This window comes from Quercus lobata, chromosome 2 (assembly GCF_001633185.2).
Source record: "Quercus lobata isolate SW786 chromosome 2, ValleyOak3.0 Primary Assembly, whole genome shotgun sequence".
Taxonomy (NCBI): domain Eukaryota; kingdom Viridiplantae; phylum Streptophyta; class Magnoliopsida; order Fagales; family Fagaceae; genus Quercus; species Quercus lobata.
The window spans coordinates 46617871-46638309 of NC_044905.1; the positions used below are offsets into that span (position 1 = coordinate 46617871).

A 20439-nucleotide genomic window follows, 5' to 3' on the forward strand; every position below is an offset into this window, starting at 1 on the left:
GATAACAAGAACAATGTCATTAAGTGCCTTGAAGCCTACTGTGCAGGTTGATCACAGAAACGACTTAGACGGTGGGAACATATATGTTGATTTAAGAGAAGTTAAAACATGGGACTTGGAAATGTTAATTACCAAACATAACATCTAGAAGACTATTTATTATTTTAAAAATTAGAATTCTGTTAACTTAATTTCTATATTAAACTTCAATATTTTCTGAGATATCAATGACACCGACCCAAGAGGAAATCTGCCTTAGGCAATCACCTGAGTTACTTGAACTTGGCAAACATCAATTGAACTATCAAACAAAAAGTATTCTGCAAGCGCTAAGAACAATTAAACAAAATTGAAGCTTCGGATACCCACTTAAACCTTCTTTCCTCTTATATCAAGTTGAATTTACAATGTTAAATTGCAAAAGAATGCAGTAAAATCACACAAGGAGGTTTCTTATCAAAATAATTTTAACACAACGTATACAACATTATGGAATGCTGAATGCCATTTCTCCAGTGCCAGTAAACTGTAATTGAGTTATCTTGATGGCCGGTGGTCCCACAGGACTTGTTCATCAACCTTGCTCAGCTTCTCATCATCAAGACGCTTCCATGTCTTAATCCTCTCCACTCCCATCCAGGCCTTGTCCCCCTTCCCAAGTTCAGCAAATATGACCCTTGCTCTCCTTGGCCACCCAGCCTTTCCATATCCGTGATATCCAATGCCTCCACCATAACAAAACCATATACCATCTAGATTCCCACAAAAGTCATTAGTATGATCATGGCCCATGAACACAGCCTTCACATCTCCAATGGAGACAAGTGTCTCTAAGACTCCCGAGTTCACTGATGAGCAAGCTACAGCCTCCTGAAATTGGCCCACAATCTTTTTGTAGTAAAGCTGCCGAATTTCTGGAATTGGGATATGAAAAAATCCAAGTGCTGGGATTGTAGGGGGCAAAGCATCAGCAGATTGATCAGTATCCGACATTTGGCCCTGTTGGTGTGTGACTTGCAACATGTTAAAATCTAAATCTAGGGGACCTCCCTTCTGGGAATTAAAAGAACAGGTAGAAGAAATACTATATTCAGATCTGTTTAACTGTGTTTCTGAGAAAGTATGGGAGTATAAGAACTTAGCAGACCAAAATCACTAGTTGTCTAAAAGAGTTTTCAATTCTTCCGAAATCAAGTCCTAGCTTTTTCCTGATTTTTTAATCATAAAATAAGTATAAAATTGATCAATGTAATGAGAAAAAATGTAGACCAAGTGTGTCTTAACTGCATTGGCACTGTTTAGTTTTGTATACCTGAAATCTCTGAGAAATGCCATGGACCCAACGAAGTTGGGATTCCTTAATCCATCCATAAGTTCGAACTCCTTGAACAACTGCCCTGTCTCCACTGTCAAGAAAGAAAAGATTGAATATGCTGCTGTTTGCCAAATGCGAACCTGGGGCACCATATACTCTTAGGTTATAATTGCCAAAACCATCAATGTCTGTCATCATGCTTCCCTTAAGAGAACGAGAGGGACCTTCAGCTGATGGATTGGTTTGTGAGACAGAATAATCCATAAGGGAGATGAAGGACATCAATTCCGCGCGATTCATTGTAGATTCCTGGTCGTGGTTTCCTAAGATTGCAGCCCAAGGAAGACCAGATTCCATGGCAGGACCAAAAGCTTCAAGTAGGGATTCAGCTGCATCAGCAGTGCTGGGCCCAAATATATTGTCTCCTAATTACAAAAACTAAACCTTTTATAGAGACAGAGAGAGAGCAAATATTCATCATTCTCCACCAAAGATTTTTTGTCCCAATGAAAGAAAGTGTTTTAAGTAGCTTGACCAAACATAAGTTATAAGGTTCTAGATGAACAAAATTGCCAGTTTAGATTTTAAGGAGTTGAGTAAACATATAGGAACCATCCCAAACTAGAGAGTATCTAACCTGATCAGTTAAGTTTAATCCCCAGAAACTGGTTATACAAAATGCAATCCGACAACAATTTTCACTTGAATCCACAGCAAGCAATGGTGCATTTTATGAAACCACTATGTCTTTTCATAATTGCCAATCTTATCATAAGATCTAACTTGAAAAGAAACATAAGGGTAGCTACGTAAGTAAGAAAAAATTTGGGCTCAATCTTAGTTATCAGATTTATCAACACACTAGTTTTGTCTTTTACCAACACTGCAATTCTGAGAGTCCAACAAAGCTTATACCAAAAGTAATCAACGTATCTGTAAGCCACTAACCTAAAGATTTAATAAGAAGGCTCTCTATGGTTACCTTATCGTTTATACCCAGTTACAAACTTGTTTTACGTTTTTTATACCTGCTGATAGGTATCTTCTTTTCTTTCAGATTAGTACTGTGATTTTACAAAACCTTCAATCTGAGAACTGGTTTCTATTAGCACCTCATTTCTCCACTCAACACACATACACAATAGGAGTAATATATTATTTGTATATAAGAATTGCTTTGCTGTAATTTAGTAGATCATATAGCTTACACTGGTGTGCTTGTAGTTTCACCAACTCTTAATGATGTATAAATAATAGCAAAAATCTAATCCTAATTGGATTGTTCAGCCTCCGTTTATTTATCTTATGATAAGGTATCAGCTTCATGGGCTCACATCACCAGTGGCTCTTATGAAGTTCCTTCTTTTTCTTTATCGATTCTTTTCATCACCTTTTATTGGCAACTCTCTCTCTCTCTCTAAGTTCCTCACACCAATTCTCTACACATGACTTCTCTTCTTCAATTCCCCAAAATTACTTTCTTTCCAATTACAAATTGTAAATCACATTTTGATTATTAAGGTTACATCAGAAACCACAGGGATCAACTTATGCCTATATTATTTATGATAAAATGCATGGTTTTAATGATGGATATACTAAAGCGACTTAAAATTAATTATTGACAAGTTTTGAACTCAAAGTATATAGAATGGCTCAAGAAAGATCAATTCCTTCTTAGTTGTATTAAAGCAACTCCTACCCCTGTTTCAAATGCGCAAGTTCTTAGTCATCAAACATTTAAACAGGCTGGGAGAACCTTGAAAAACTCTTCCAACATCAATATCATGCCAAATTTAACTTGCCAAGGGACTAAATGCAAAATGCTGAGAAAAGCTCCAAATCAACTAGAAGAATCTCACTTATAACAATCATATTGTAGACAACTTGGCACCCATTAATCACTTTGTTCATGAGTCTGAATTGGTCACCCAAATTGGGTTGCCAAATGAAACTGATTACCAACCATTTACTTTTTACTACAGAAAATTAAGAAACTCCATTCGATGATTCAAAAGCTCACCTCCTTATCCATGAGCAAAGGAGCAGCCCAGCAAGCACCTAACCAAAATCAAACGCATAATGGCCATCGCCATTATTCTAACAAGGCACATTATGGCAAAATCCCAAGGTTATAACTGCGATGGCCACCGACATGATCCCAAATTTTCCTGCGATAGTTGGAGTGACTGATAATTGTAATGTCAATCATTACTCACAACTTTGCCAAATTCACAAAAAATCAGGTCACACTGCAAATGGAGATGGTTGGCATTTTCCATTCCAATCAAAATGGTCATATTATGATCATGATGTTGATTCTCTGAGGCTTTTCTGGCCTTCATCTTGCATTTCCTGCATCAGGTGATACTCAATCTGATTATATTGATACTTAAGTTGGTTAATTCTAGTGCAACAAGCCATATGTTATCTGAACCATCATGCTCTGGTAATCAACACTTTACATGCTGACAATGATTTGCTCCCAATTCCAAATTCTCTTTTATATTTGAACTCTATTGCATATATTCTTGCAATTAAAGTTGATCTTTAATCTATTTCCAAGCTCAAGTGTGACATTTTTTTTCTTTGTTTTCTTTTCGAATGTTGTATCAAGGATCTATACACATGGATAACTCTGATTACTCTTAATGCAGAAGCAATAAAGGCATGAACCAATTACACGTTCAATGGTATTGCTATTAGTGATAAATCTCCCATTCAGAAAATTCAATAGTAATACTCCTAGGGTTCAGCAGCAGCAAATGAAAAATGATATATTACAGCAAAATTCTTGGCAGAATAACTGGAAGCTAAAGAATATTACAAATAATGTACCTTATTTGATTACACGTATCATTTTTGCTTATTATTGGTCTTCTAGTTGATTTAGGATCTCTAATTGATTTCCCGGTAAATTACACCACCTGAAGTTAGGCTAGTGTAAATATATATATAATGACACTCCCCTCCCTTGAGATCAAAAAATGGAATATTTAATTAGTGAAAACTAAATTGTTACATACCTCAAAGGGTAGTATCATTTTGTAAAATCTCAAGGGAGATTGATGTAATTTAACCCTTGATTTTATTTTCCTAATTTGTTTCTAACCTTAATACTTTCCAATTTTGTTAGGAGTCTTTGGTGGGTGAGATGCTAATATAAATAAGGGTGTAAGAGAGGATTAGAAATTCATCGATTGTTATATTTCTTTGATTATAATGCTCTAAAAATATCTTTAATGATAATGCTCTAAAATTCTTTGATCTCGTTTTCTTCCCTGATCATGGCCCCATAGATTAGAGTTTAAGTCATAACACTGAATCTAGTTTCCAATTTTCTTTCACTACGTCAGCCATAGCTGCAAAATATATCCATCTTGAGTCAATTTCTCTATTGTTTTCTTTGTGATGCTTGTTATGAAAACACTTGCCACCAACGTTACCAAACAGACAAAGTTTCTCTATTTTTTAATTTTGTGCACTGTGACATAAGAGAACTACCACCAATTGCTAGCTCTGTAAATATATCACTTTATTAGTTTTATTGATGATTTGAGCTGGTATACTTGGATCCATAGTTGTTATTATCGTATGATATGCGATGCGTATCATATTGTGTACAAAAAGTTTCATATAATAAGGGTATATCGTAAGTGTTTATGACTTGTCCAACACATAAGTGCATATCGTATAAATCGTATCGTATCGGTGAATTGTATGCATGATACATAGACATGTGAATTTAAAATGAGTTTTTTTTTGGTTAAAATTTGTGGTTTTATTTGATTTAAACAAGTTGTTAGACTTTTTTAACACAAAATTATTGGAAAAATTAATTGAGTCTAATAAAATAGCGAGTCCATGAGTTTTTTTTTTCCCTCCCTTCTCTTCCTTTTACAAAATTTAGACTATACTCATAACACTCACTTCATATGTGCAAATTTATATTCAATGCTATTAATAATGTATTAAATGAAAATATAATTCTTTTTTATTTTGTTATTATTATTATGAGCACAAAAAACTAGAATGCCCAGAAAAATATAAAGAAAAAATTATTAAAATTAAAAAAAAAAAAAAGTAAATGTTGATAATAATGAAGAAAATGTCTATGAAAAAATAAATTTGCAAAATACTGAACATGATAATAACATTAACTTAGATGGAGTTGATTAGCCAAGATGATGAAAAGATATTATTATTTTGGTTCATATATCATTTATTATCACTTCTAAGTTTAATCAATTTGAACATGCATGTTATAAACATAAGTTGATTTGATTTATATAAGGGGTTTTTTTTTTTGCAAAATAACACCATTTTTCAAACGATTTCATTAGCAACATTTTCAAATTATTTAGAAAACTAACATCTTGAGTTTTTTAGACTCGAGTTCACTATAGCAACTCGAGCCTAAAAGACTCGAGTTCTATGTTGGAATTTTAGAAATCAAGTCTCATAGACTCGATTTCCTTAAAGAAAACCAAATAAAAAAATCAAATGAAACTGACCAATCTCTACACAAACAAATTCGTTCATGCAATTCAAAGGAAAAAAAGAAGAAGAAGAAGAAGAAAACAAGGGAATAGGAAAACCTTTGCCTGAGCCTTCGCTGCACTATTGGAGCCTTTGCCGTTGAGTTCAGTCTGAGCCAAGGGGTTTGGGTTAGGGAGATCTGGGTTCATGGGTTCAGTCCGAGCCTTCGCTGCCTGGGTTTAGTCCGAGCTGCCACTTGGGTTCAGTCCGAGCAGCCGCTTGGAGCCTTCTTCATGGTTTCCATTTTTGATCTCTCTGGGTGTTCGTGGTTTTGTTTTTGATCTCTTGGTGGGTTTGTGTTTTTGTTTATCTCTTTGCTGGGTTTGTGTTTCTGTTTATCTCTTTTTCTGGGTTTTTGTTTATCTCTTTGCTTCATTGTGGACTTGCGGTGTTCATTGTTTCACTTTATAGAACTGGAGCCTCAAAGGCTTGATGTTGAAATCGTGTTCAAAATAATCGATTTAGCACGTCAAACTCAAGTTCATTATACTTGAGATGTTAATTTTCTAAATAGTTTTGAAAACATGCTAACTAACAAAATTGTTAGCGTTTTGGTGTTAAATTGCAAAAAAAAATCCCTACTTAGTTAACTTTGTTAAATTTTATTACATAAGTAATGACTAAATTGGTCATTAGTTGAATATATTTCGAATTTATAATGAATATACCTTTATATATGTATATTTATAATTATTTTATAATTTTATTAGATGTTTGTGTATCTTACGATTCACAATTTGATACAATACATGATAAGAAAAAAAAAAAAAAAAAAAAAAAAATAAATTCACAACACAATTCGTGATTTGACAACTATGCTTGGATCTATCCTGTGAAAAAACAAATCTCATTGTGTATTTTTTTTTTTTTTTTTTTTTCATTATTTTGTGTCTATGGATGGGACTTCGATTGGAAACAAAAACAAGCTTTAGTCCCAAAACTTTGAGATCAGCTATGAACCCTTAACAAACTAATCGCGGTTTGCCGCATGTATTCTCTTCAGCCACTTTTTCCTATCCAAATCACACTCTCTACCACCTTCTTAATTATAATGTAATTTTTTACTTCTACTAATGTTATATTTAGGTCATTCCCTCTACTTCTTTTGATTCCCACGACTTGAAAGCCTTAACTTTCCAAATACCTTTCTAAGGAAAGAAGACAAAGAAGTAACCTTGCAACTCATTATAAAATGAATGGATGTCAAAATCCTATTTTTTCTTCAACTTCCATCTCATGTGGTCTCCATTTTCTGTTGAATGTGTTTGGATTCCAAAATATGAAGGAAATCCACCACTAAATCCAACTACCAATCATTCAAATCCTAAGTGAAACATAGATCCCAACTCCTCTCCCCCACCCCCACTTTGCCAAGGAAAAGTCCATTGAGGCCTCTCTATTAATGGAAATCTCATACAAAACCAGGAAGGTCAATTGAAGAGATTGATCCCACACCACTAATGTTGGCAGAATTTCACTCTATTCCCCACCTAAGCTCAAATTGAGTATTTTTGTTAAAAGCCTCCCAACCCATATGGATGCCTCTCCATTAACCACACCTATGTACACCCCTACCCAACTTAGAAGTCCATCCCCCCAACTCTTCCCCAAACTTTAAAGCTACCACCCTCCTCCAAAGTCGTGTCTCCTCAACCCCAAAACACCATAACCATTTCCCTAGTAAAACTGTATTGAAGGTAGTCAGTTTCCTTATTCCTAATCCACCAATGGCCATAGGCGCACATACTTTATCCCATCTTACCAAATGTGAATTGAAATCACCCCACAGAATGTCCCTTTGCAACTTTCTCGATTTTGTTAGCCACATGAGTAGAGATGGTAAAAAGCGATAACAAATAAGTAGGAAGACTAGATAACGTACTCTTAAGTAACATCAATCTTATCTAACACTCTTTGACAAATAGAGCTTCTTCCACTTGGCCAACTTTCGCTCAATTTTTTCCAAGATAGGATTCCAAATATAAGTTGACTTATGAGAAACCCCCAATGGCATGCGAAGATAAGACATAGGCAAAGTCTCAACCCTACAACCCAAAATCTCTACCAAAGCATGCATATTATTAACCTCCCCTATTGGAACCATTTCACTCTTACACATATTAACCTTCAAGCCTGTCACAACCTCAATACAAAGTAGCAACATTCATACATAAAGGATTTGGTTCACATCAACATCACAAAAAAGAATTGTATCATATGCAGATAAGAAATGTGAAACACATTGCCCATCACCCTGCCTACCATCAGCCTTGAACCCTTGTAGTAAGCCAAGATTTTATACACACTCTCAGGTGGTTTTCCAATACCTTAGCCAAGATTTTATTCAAAATCCCCACCAAACTTATAGGCCAAAGGCATCATTTTTTTTAGGGATTAAAGTAATGAAAGTAGCATTGAGAGATTTTTCAAACTTATAATGTTCATAAAACTCTTCAAAGACAACTTATCAAAAAAATAAAAATCTTCAAAAATAGTAAAAACGTCTTTTTCCACTACTCTCCAATAATGATGAAGAAAAGCTATAGAGAAACCAACCATACCTAGAGCTTTATCCCCTTACATATCTCTAACAACTTGAATGATCTCCTCCTTCTCAAACTTCCTTTCAAGCCATCCCCACTCTATCCCCCTAATTTGGTCAAACTCCAAACCCTCCACAAAAGGCCTCCACTCCTCTGTCTCTTGATACAAAGTTTTATAAAACTATACTACCTGAGTAGCCACCTCTAACTCCTTATATATCACCCCTTCCACCTCCAAAATACTCAGATAATTATACCTTCTATGGGAGTTAGCCACCTTATGGAAGAACTTAGTATTATTATCTCCTTCCTTGATACATACCATCTTGGACTTCTATCTCCATGATATTTCTTCCAAGGAAAGGAGATGCTCTACTTGGAACCTCACTTCAACCCTTACATTTCTCCACATTAGTGAGTCCAAATTCCTCTTTGTTAGCATCTAAAATTTTCAATTACCCTAGTAATTTTTTCTTATGATGACCTACATTACCAAACTCTCTGCGGTTCCACTGAATAATGTCTTCTTTCAAAGCCTTCAACTTTTTGGCAAGCAAAAAACTAGGTGTACTAGAGAAAGAATGCCAATTCCACCATGAATGAACTTTATCCACAAACCCATTCATCTTCAATTACATGTTCTCAAATCTGAAAGGACTTTTCCCACTCGCTACTCCCCCTGCCTCTAAAAGAATTGGACAATGGAATGAAATAGGATGAGGTAATATCCGTTGAGTCACATTCGATAGTGTTCCTCCCAATTATGAGAAATCAAAGCTCTATCTATCCTAGATATTGAAGGTTGATCTGTACCACTAGACCAAGTATAAAGGAAAATCAATCAAATTAAGATCCTCAATAATCATAGAAAAATTTTCCAAAGCCAAGGTCAATCGTGAACCTGCCATCCACTCACTTGGAAAACGTACAAATATTGAAATCCCCAATGCAACACTACAGTAAATTCCAATATTGCTGAATACCAACTCATCTCATATTTGACCCCCCTTTCACTGTTTTCATTTGGGCCATAAACCCCTGAGCACGCCCATATAAAACCATCCACCATTCCTTGCCACCGAACCAATACAAAAAAAGTTCCCACCATATCTTCCAACTTTTCTTGAACCCTCCTATCCCACATAATCAAGACCCCACCTACAATTTGATTGCATCTAATGTAACCCAATCCACATAAGGACAACTCCACAAGCTACAAACCATTTGTCTATCCATGCCATCAAACTTAGTTTCTTGTAAACAGACTACATCACTCTTCCACTCATATAAATTTTTTTTTTACCACAAGATGTTTCTAAGGATCGTTCAATCCTCTAACATTCCACAAAATCATTTTTAGCTTCATAAAGACAATTTCTTCCCAACTACTGTCATAGTTACACAACCAAATCTCTATATCCCATCATAATTCATCAAAGAAAACAAATTCCTTAGCTCTCTCCTTCCCTTACTCTTAGATTTTGCAAGTTTTCAACTACTAGTGACTTCTTTGTGCAACAAGTTGGCTGCCTCCATCTCATTTTCTAGCCTTTGTAAAAAAGCAATTCACAACTTCTCATATCAACTCAAAGGAAGCCCAACCAGTTTACTGAAACTAGGAATTCTATGTTTCAACCATCTAGAAATATCCAACTTAGCATCAAGACACAATACCTCAGTATCAACATCCAGCTATGCTGACATAGCCAACCATGGAGAAGCTATAGTCATCAAAGGAGCACATTTGGAAGAATTGTCCCTCTTGCCTAATCCCAACAATAAGAAAACAACTTCTCCCTCCATCGAGTCACACTCCTCAGAAAAACCACAAACATCCTCAAAAGGTATCATCATGAGATTGGATCGATCAAGCTCAAAATCATAACTCAGCTTGATCTGAGTAACTTCCACCTCCTGAGACAAACTCGCATAGCTTTCACATCCAACTATAGCCATCGCAAGACTTAGTCTCCCCACCCTGATCACTTCGACCTCATCCCCACCCTTTTTGCCCAAGCCCACAAATCTAACTCTCTTTTTTTTTTTTTTATAAGTAAGAAGAGAATATTATTAATAAAAGAAAAGCAAGAAAAACACAAAGAGTTCACGGTAGTGAACAATGGAAAAAAGAAACAACAAGACAAAACAGCCCCTAATCTATTCTAATAGAAGAAATAAAATCCGTAAGGGTAGAACAATCCGAGAAACCCCAACATCGAGACTAATCAAAGAGGGTCCTCTGGCAAAACTCTAATAACTGAACCACAGTTTTCTCCTCATCCTCAAAAGCCCGCCGATTCCGTTCAGACCAAATAGTCCACATTAAATAGCCTGGGACCAAATCCCATATATCAGAACTATGCTTCCCAAGCCAATGAAACCAACAAAATAATAAATCCTCAACTGAACCTGGCATGACCCAATCAATCCCAAACAACCGGAGCATATACATCCACAAAGAATGAGTTATCGGACAAAAAAGTAACAAGTAATCCACAAATTCTGCATTACAATAGCACAAATAACATCGATTCGCCAAAGGGCGACCACGAAGCATAAGGTTATCCAATGTTAGAATCTAGCCGTGAGCTGCTGTCCACATAAAAAAAGCCACCCTTTTAGGATCCTTAACTTTCCAAATACCCTTCCAAGGGAAGGTGGAGGGAGCTACATTACCTATCTTATGATAGAAAGACCGAGCATCAAACTTCCCACTGCCATTAAGATCCCAACAAAGCCTGTCACACCCTCCACCCCTTGGGATTCGGGTTTGGATGAAATGAAGAAGGGAGTAGGAGGCCACCAACTCCCAATCATTGAATTCCCTTTGAAATCTTAAACTCCACACTTTGTCATTATCACCCACTGAAGGGCTTAACACATCAGAAATACAAGCCTCCTTATTAGCTGAACACAAAAATAACTGAAGATAAAGACTTTTAAGAGGGACATCCCCAATCCACTTATCATGCCACAAAAGAGTATGAGATCCATCCTCCACCACAACAGAGAAATGCTTAGTGAAAGTTTCCCACCCTTCATTAATACTCCGCCATAACCCACATCCATGGGCCCTACTACAAGCTCTAGTGCACCAACCCCCTTTTCCCTCCCCGTATTTCATGGCTATGACCCTACGCCACAGATGAGAGGTTTCATGGCCATACCTCCAAAGCCATTTCCCTAAAAGGACCTGATTAAAAGGCACCAATTTCCGAATTCCTAAACCACCCATCTCGCGTGGTAAGCAAACCTTTTCCCAAGCCACCAAAGGATATTTGAAACACTCAACTGATGAACCCCGCAAGAAGTTCCTTTGAATGCGTTCCAATCTAGTCGCCACAGCTTTGGGGATGGTAAAAAGGGAAAGGTAATAAGTCGGAAGGCTTGAAAGGGTACTCCTCAGCAAGGTGAGTCTACCACCCTTTGACAAATAAAGCCGCTTTCAACCTGAAAGCTTCTTTTCCATCCTTTCTACAATCAGATTCCAAATGGAGGGCGTTTTATACAGAGTTCCCAACGGCATACCCAAGTAAGTCATAGGCAAACTGCCCACTCTGTACTGAAGGATATTAGCCAAAGACTAAATGTTACGCACCTCCCCAACCGGGACAATTTCACTTTTTCCCACATTCACCTTCAGACTGGTAAAAACTTGAAAACAAGTCAAAGCTAGCCTAATAGACAGAATCTGCTCTCTAGAGGAATCACAGAAAAGAATGGTATCATCAGCGAATAAAATATGAGAAACACGGATACCAGTAGAATTAATAGAACCCACATGAAAACCCTGAATGAAACCACCTTCCTCAGTTTTCCTCATGATACGACTTAAGACCTCCATAATCAAAAGAAAGAGGGGAGACAAAAGATCGCCTTGTCTGAGACCTCTAGAGCTACCAAAGAAACCAGCAGGAGATCCAATAACCAGAACTGAAAAGCGAACGGTAGAGACACAAGTCTTTATCCATCTCCTCCATCTATCTCCAAATCCCATCCTTTCCAACAGATAAAACAAAGTGTCCCAATTCACATGGTCATAACTTTCTCAATATCTAACTTACACACCACCCTCGGGGTGCAACCCTTCAGTCTACTGTCTAAACATTCGTTGGCAATAAGCACTGAATCCAAAATCTGTCTGCCACCAACAAAAGAATTTTGTGACTCCGAAATAAGATTATCCAACACCCGCCTCAATTTGTTAGCTAAAAACTTGGACAAAAGCTTATACACACTGCCTACTAAGCAAATAGGCCTAAAATCTTTAATATTCAAAGCATTATTTTTTTTGGGAATCAAAGATAGAAAAGAAGCATTTAGAGACCGTTCAAACTCTGCGCTCCTATGAAAATGATCAAAGAAAGCCATGACATCTATTTCCACAACACTCCAGCATTTTTGAAAAAAAGCCATAGTGAAACCATCAGGACCTGAGGCTTTATCACCCTCCATCTCTTGAAGAACCTTTACCACCTCCTCCTTAGAAAATTCCCTCTCTAATTAAAGCCACTCGTCCTCTTCAATGCTAGAAAACTCTAATCCATCCATAGAAGGGCGCCAAGTATCTGACTCAGTGTACAAACTCTGATAAAAGTAGACCACCTTAGACCGCACCTCTTCCTCATCCTCATATAGGACACCATCCACCTCTATACCCCGAAGATAATTAGTTCTTCTATGAAAGTTTGCAACCCGATGAAAAAAGCGAGTATTATTGTTCCCCTCCTTCACAAATAAGAACCGGGACTTTTGTCTCCAAGAAATCTCCTCCAAAGAGGCAAGATGTGCAATCTCTCCTTTAATCTGAGTACAACGAGTTTGATCCTCATGAGAAAGACCTGACAGGTCCTCCCTAGCATCCAAACCCAACAAATCCGATAAAAGACATTTCTTCCTAAAGGCCAAATCCCTAAATTCCTCCTTATTCCACTTTTTCAAGTCCTCTTTAAGAGCTTTTAATTTACGCCCCAGAATAAAGCTAGGAGAACCTGAAAAGCAATACCCATTCCACCATTGTCGAACCCTCTCTACAAAACCCTCTTCTTTCAACCACATATTCTCAAACTTAAAGGTACTCCGGCCTTTATTAACACTACCCACCACCACCAACAAAGGGCAATGATCAGAAACTACACGAGAGAAAACCCTTTGAGACACGTTTCCAAAGTGATCCACTCAATCCACCGATGCCAAGGTTCTATCAATTCTTGATATACAATCTGAACCCGAATCTCTAAACCAAGTAAACGAAGCCCTTCAAGGGGTAAGTCCACAAGGTAATTCGCCTTAATGAAGTCTGAAAAAGCAAACATAGCTAGACTAAAAGCCTCACAACCAAATCTCTCACTCGGATATCGAATGGTATTGAAATCTCCAAAAACACACCCTGCCGTATTCCACCTGGAGTGCATCCTTGAGAGTTCTTCCCACAGCGCACCCCGTTGAGAATCCTCATTAGGTCCATACACTCCTAAACAAGCCCATACAAAATCATCTACAACCCCCTTGAATAAAACATTAACAGAAAATCGCCCAACAGCACAATCAACTTTTTCAAAAACTCTCTTGTCCTAAACCAGTAACACCCCCCCTATAGTGTTGACTGCATCTAGAACAACCCAATCCAGGAAAGAACTACCCCAAAGGCTTCGAACAACAAAAGAGTTTAAAGAAGACATCTTAGTTTCTTGAAAGCAAACTATATCACACTTCCACTCCTTAAGAAGATTTTTACAAACCTCTCGCTTCTGAGGATTATTTAATCTCCTAACATTCCAAGATAGTAGCCGTAAACTCATTTAAAACTAGTAATCACCCCCGAACCTACTGAGAGGTCTCTGTTCCTCCCCTTAGATGCTACCCCATCATAATTAATAGAGGAAAATAAACCTTTGAGTTCCCTAAGCCCTTTCTGCTTGGAATTCACATTACCATTAGCAGACCCAACACTGACAACCTCAACACAGTCTTGTTCGAGAAGACGAAACAAAGCCAGGCATTGATCTTCATGCTTCACAATAGGAAAACCCACAATTCTACAAAAATTATTCATCAGACTACAAACCCATTCCAAATTTACCACCGCTGACCCCCAAAAATCTCCCTCATCACCTTCCTGGATCACCTCCAACTCCTTCTGTCCATTGGGATCCCATTTAGAAAGAGGTGAGCATTCCAAAAAACCATTCTCCTCCTCACCATGAAAGAACTCAGGTCCATCCTAAAGCAACTCAAACCCACCCACTTGGCTCGGCAACACAAGCTCGACATCAGGACTACTACAATCTCCTCCCTTCACACCTAGAGCCACCATAAGGTCATCTCTCTCTCCAAAACAGAGATCCTCCCCACAACCCAAACCCAACAGAAGAGAAAAAGAGTTATAGGTAGCATCGGCCTTGCCGTAACCAGCTATCGGAGTTTGGGTAACGTCCCCCATCCTCCGATCGATCACCACCGTGCCGGAAAACCCCAGAAAGGACCCCACTGACGCACTCGCCGGCATCGTCACCGACGACCCAGAAACCTCCATCGTGCTGGCCGGAACCGCAGCTGGCACCGACGACCCAGTAAACTTCCTCGGGTCAATCACCACCGCGCCGGAAAACCCCAGAGAGGACCCCACCGACACACTCGCCGACGCCACCGCTGTCACCGGCGACCCGGAAACCTCCATCGTGCTCGTCGGAACCGCAGCTGGCACCGACGACCCAGTAAACTTCCTCGGGCTTCCTCTGGAACTCTCCCCTACTGCCCACGAAGCCTGACCCTCAAAAGGATCCTTTAAGCCCACGGGTTTGACCAGAATGCCCTTAAGTGGAGAAACATTATCCACAGGCTGGGCTTGTGCAAGCCCACCAGAAAGATTAATAATATTTGGCCCGCCACTTACATCCTTGGGCCAACTGAAATCCTTTGCATCCAGGTAAGTCACAGAACGTTTCCCACCCTCCATTTTGCACACTCTCAAAGCCAAACAAGCAGGGGTCAGCTTAAAAGTACAAGTCCTCATGGGTCTGCCATTAAAGACTGAGACTTTGCCTTTTAAAACTAAACCATTCTCTGCATGGCCTCCAGGAAACCTTTTCTGCCCCAAGATAGCTCCAAGTTTTTCAAAATTCCTAAACTTATGCTGATGACCAACAGCAGACAAAATTTTCCCACTCCAGTCACCACCAGCAAACTGACCACCTCCACCACCACCATTTTTGGAGGATGCTTCAGCCATAGAAACTGGTTTAGCACCAATGAAAAAATCCCTCATCTCTCTCTGAAACAAAGACCAACCTGCACGATTGGAACTTACTGGTATCATAGCACATCCTCAACGAGCCCCGCCAAAGTATTCAGCTATGACCACAAAAACACCAGCCTTATTCGACCTCCCACAAAATTCCAACAACTTATTATTATACCAAAACCATTTACACATAGGAACTTTCCCCGGAACCCAATTACGAATATTAGCAAAACAAGCAAGGATCCACTCCAATCCTTTATGTCCTACCCAGATAGTATGCTTGACATGCCGGCTACTCTCATGAATAGCATACGAATCATGTCGTCCACTATTGAAAGAAAAAGAGAAAAGCTTTGCATCAATGTGGAAGGAAATCTTTCTACCCCCTTGAACCGAAACAGTGGGAGAGGTAATAAGGTTTGAAGCTGGTTTGGTATCAGTTTTAGGTAGGAAGATAACGGTATCAGTTTTAGGTGGGGAGATATCGGGTAACAGTGAAGGTGTAGGCACAGAAGGTTTATTAGGCAATGTAGATGGTTGTAAGGGAAGTGACGATGGGCAAAGACTAGAAGGGAAAGAGGGATGAAAAAAAGTGTATGGAGGTAAACCAAAAGGTGGGATTTGAGGTGGAAATTGGAAAGGATAGGGAGGGAGGGAAGGAATGTGTGGTACAGCCAGTGGTAGGAAGGGGAAAAGAGAGGGAGTAGAGGGGGGTAGATGGTGGGGGTGAGGGTGGGGGAGGGAGAGACATCAAACCCATTGAAAAAGGAGAGGCCAAACAACCGCGGCACAGATCGAAGAATCATCGACCACAAAACCACCATGACTAGCCTACTTGGCATCGGCGTGAAACCAAAAGAGCAAATATCGTCTAAGATGATGCGAACAACTTCCTTTCAAGATATCGCGGGTCAATTTAACACTATCGAAGAGACAGAGCTCTCGTGGTGAGTCGTAGAGCATGCTTTAGACCCATCAAAGTCTTGAACTAAGGTGGCTATTAATCTTTTTCTTTTATCTCCAAAAGTTGAAAATTTTCAAGTTGCTTGGTAATGTTTCCCAACATAAATTTTTATTTGGTTCCTCTCTAGATTATTCATTTATTACGCTTCTTATCTATTTGGGATCTTATCGTCATGACAAATTAGATCCAAAATCTGGTGTGGTTTCTTTGGGCTATAGTAATATTAGGCGATCAATGCATGGATCCACAAGCTAGTAGCGCGTGCACTTCTTTATATGTCATTTTCATGAAAATTTTCTCTTTTTCAGATTGCATGTTTTATGCCTCATGGTTCTGTGTCCTCCTCTACCACTCCTGCCTATTAATCTTCCTTCCATACCCTTCCTTCAACTCCTACATCTTAAACTATGATGTCTATATCTCCATTCACCTTATCACAACCATATTAAATAAAGGATGTCCTGCCACATGTGCCTACAACGTTTATTTCCACTGCATTTGGTCCTACACAAGCCTGATCAACTACCTTTTTACCTCCTCCAACTCAATCTTATTCCATGATCACACATTTGAAAGATGGCACTTGAGGTCCTCAACTATTTACAGACAAACATTCTCTTCCTCTAAGCCAACGCTGCCTTGCTCTCTCCTCCATTTGTTGAATGCCTTCCACCTTCAAACAAGCATCTTGATTGGGTCAATTCTATGACTAATAAATACAATGCCCTCATGCAACATAATAGTTGGGACTCTTGTTCCCTTTTATTCCTCTAGAAAATATGGTAGGGTGCCCTTATTGTCTATGTGTTTGAAAGCCTTCCACCTTCACACTTGTTTTGTAATGAAGGAACCCAGGACTTTGTATCATTTTTAGAGACTTGAGCTATCCATAATGCTAGCTCACTTACACTCGCTCAAACGAAGTATCTTCTCACTATCTTGAGCAGCTTACAATAGGAGTGGCAATTTGGGTTCATGCGTCAAGTTCGTGTCGTGTCGACTTATGAGTATCCGATTATATGAGTCAACACTAACCTGACATGTTTATTAAATGGGTCAAGATTCCTCAACCCTAACACGACCCATTTATTAAACGGGTCAGTCGTGTCGACCTGTTTATTAGATTTTATAAATATATATATATATATATATATATATATATATATATATTTAGTTTTGACCAAATTGATATGATTTATGAAAAACCATGAAAAACCAAAAAATATAAATATTTTTAATATGAAATTTAGAACTAATGAGTAACTGCATCACAAATAATCATTCAAAACTAAAGCATATCTCAATATCACAAATAATCAATCATAATATGTCAAAGAAAATAAACTACAATAATTAATAAGTTTATAATATACCTAGAGTTTGAAGGGTATATCGGTAAAATGTTATTTAATTAAACGAGTCAGACAGGTAAAATGGGTTCCATAGTTTGGACACTAACCCAACCCGTTATTAAACGGTTCAGTTGTATCAACCCAAATATAACACTAACCCATTCAGCCTCAACCCATAACCTGCTAATTTCATGTTGTGTCAGGTTCGCGGGTCGTGTTTAATTTTGCCACTCCTAACTTACAAAACCTAGCTACAAACCTATTTCTACCCCAATTGCTCATGGTGTCAAGCTCCCTTGAATGATGGAAATCTTCATAATGATCCTACTAAATATCGGCAACTTGTAGGCTCTCTTTAGCATCTAACTCTCACTTATCCAAACATCACTTATATAGTCCAACAAGTTTGTCAATTTATGCATGCTCCTCATGACATTCATGTCCAAGCTGCCAAATGTCTTCTTTGTTATCTTAAGGGCAACTGGCAATGTTGGTTTTGGATTATACATTTCTCTTTTATACACAATGGGTTTATCTTGTTATGTAGATGCGAAATGGGTTGGGTGCCCTTATACTGGGATTCTAGAATGGGTCGCTGTATCTTTTTTGGCAGCAACCCCATTTCTTGGTCTACCATGAAAAAAAAAAAACTATTATTTATTTATAGGAAATTTCTCTTGCTACCTTAAATCTTCTCTAAGTCCCAAGCCCTTTTTTATTTTGATGAATTGCTTGCTACTCAACTTGCTCTTGTTAATTCTTTTCTCATTCTCACACAAAGCAAATTGAGATCTCTTATCATTTTGTTCAAGACCTGGTTTGCAAGAGCTACTTGACATTCATTATGTTCACTTCTCCAATCATATAACAAACATTTTCACCAAAGGTTTCCCTACTTCCATTATGCTGTAGATTTTGATCTAGGTGGGTGTGGTCTTCACCTCATTAGCTTGTGGGAGATCATGATAGGAGTTTTATATGATTATTGCCTTCAAGAATTACTATGAAGTAATTTACTAGATCACTTTTATTGTCACCAACTCTTATGATGTATAAATAATAAGAAGAAGAAAAAAATCCCAATGTGAATTGCGTTGTTCAGCCAGTAATTGTATCATATGATTTAACTTAATATTCTTAATATGGAAGAAAATTCTTATTAAATCAAGGCCATTCTAGTTATTAGATTGGTTTAAAATTGTTACAAACCCATGGGTAGAACTCACCATTGAAAACCAGCTTACAAGAAGAGGGTGCCCAAGAGCTTATAAACACATGGATAAGCTTGTACTTAATCCATGTGGGACACTAGGATCATAACATAAATAAACTAAATACACTCTTTAAAATAAATAAAAAAAATTAAAAATACCCAACTTCCAATAGGACAAAGTTTAGTGATTGGAACTGAGTTGTAAGATTATTCATGTATGTATATTAGTATCAGAGTATTTAAAAAAGTCACATGACTCATTGAGAGAAAACTACATATCATGGAGCAATAAAACTCCAAACCAATTTGGAGCTTATGCAATGTTATTTATATTTATTATTAATGAGTGAGAATCCAACACATAGTTTAATTTAGATAGCAAGTGCAGATAAGGTAATAGTTTAATTTAAACCACATTTGGCACAAGAATTAGATAAAGATGGATAAAGAGAGATATGCATACCAGTGAAAGCAATGAAATCAGGATTTTCGGAAAGAATCAAAGTGTTGAGAAAGTGAGTGGTGTTGAGATCGGAACAGTAGGGGAACTCCTCATCTAACACGTCTCGGCATCGACTCATTATTCCATTACCATAATGCATATCAGCCACCTATTTAATTTTAATTAATTTATTTATTTATTTATTTATTTTGAGGAAATAGAAAGAAAGAGATAGAGAAAGAGAATGAATGGATCTACCTGAAGGATTTTGAAGGTACCGTCGTAGCGGAACCGGAGTGGGAGATCTGGGTTTCTTTTTACGCGAACGGTGTCGTTTCCGGATAATCTGTGTTTATGAAGAAGAAGGTGTATGATTAAGGTAATAAATGCCAAGTACCCCAAGCTGTGCTTCCAATTTCCACTTTTTGATGATTCCATTTTCATCACCTCCTTCTCTATTATTGACTACTGTATCGATAAGTTGCTGTGTTTCGTTTCATTTTTGGGTTATATCTTATATGCAATACAATAAGGTGGCGTTCATAAAAAAATATATACAATAAGGTGGGGCTTTCCCTCACTGTTGTGCCATGTGTCGTTTTTTTTTTTTTTCCAAATAATCTATATATATTATATATATATATAAAACCGAAACTTTTAAAGTTCCACAATTTCACGTCAGCACAATATTAAAAAAAACTTTTTAAGGCTAAAAAAAAAAAAACAGCATTATCAAAAAGGAAAAAAAAAAAACATCCAAAAATTTCAAAACCGGCATTATCAAAAAGGAAAAAAAAAACACACCCAAAAATTTCAGCCCTTAAAAAA

The 20439-nt window shown here is 37.7% G+C and overlaps 1 protein-coding gene across 2 annotated transcripts; it reads right to left on the reverse strand.

Annotated features, from left to right (window-relative positions):
- Positions 1 to 346: 346 nt before the first annotated feature.
- Positions 347 to 20103, reverse strand: LOC115975708 (probable inactive purple acid phosphatase 28). 2 transcript variants are annotated; one of them, XM_031096605.1, is made up of 4 exons: positions 19870 to 20103; positions 19633 to 19780; positions 1313 to 1740; positions 347 to 999 (listed from the first exon to the last, which is right to left on the reverse strand). In XM_031096605.1, exons 1-4 carry the CDS (start codon positions 20053 to 20055, stop codon positions 538 to 540), a joined length of 1224 nt encoding a protein of 407 aa, XP_030952465.1. In that variant the 5' UTR covers positions 20056 to 20103; the 3' UTR covers positions 347 to 537. The 2 variants fall into 2 exon arrangements, with proteins under 2 accessions (XP_030952465.1, XP_030952466.1); XM_031096606.1 differs by having other exon boundaries at positions 1313 to 1686; positions 19870 to 20068.
- Between the last annotated feature and the right edge of the window lie 336 nt (positions 20104 to 20439).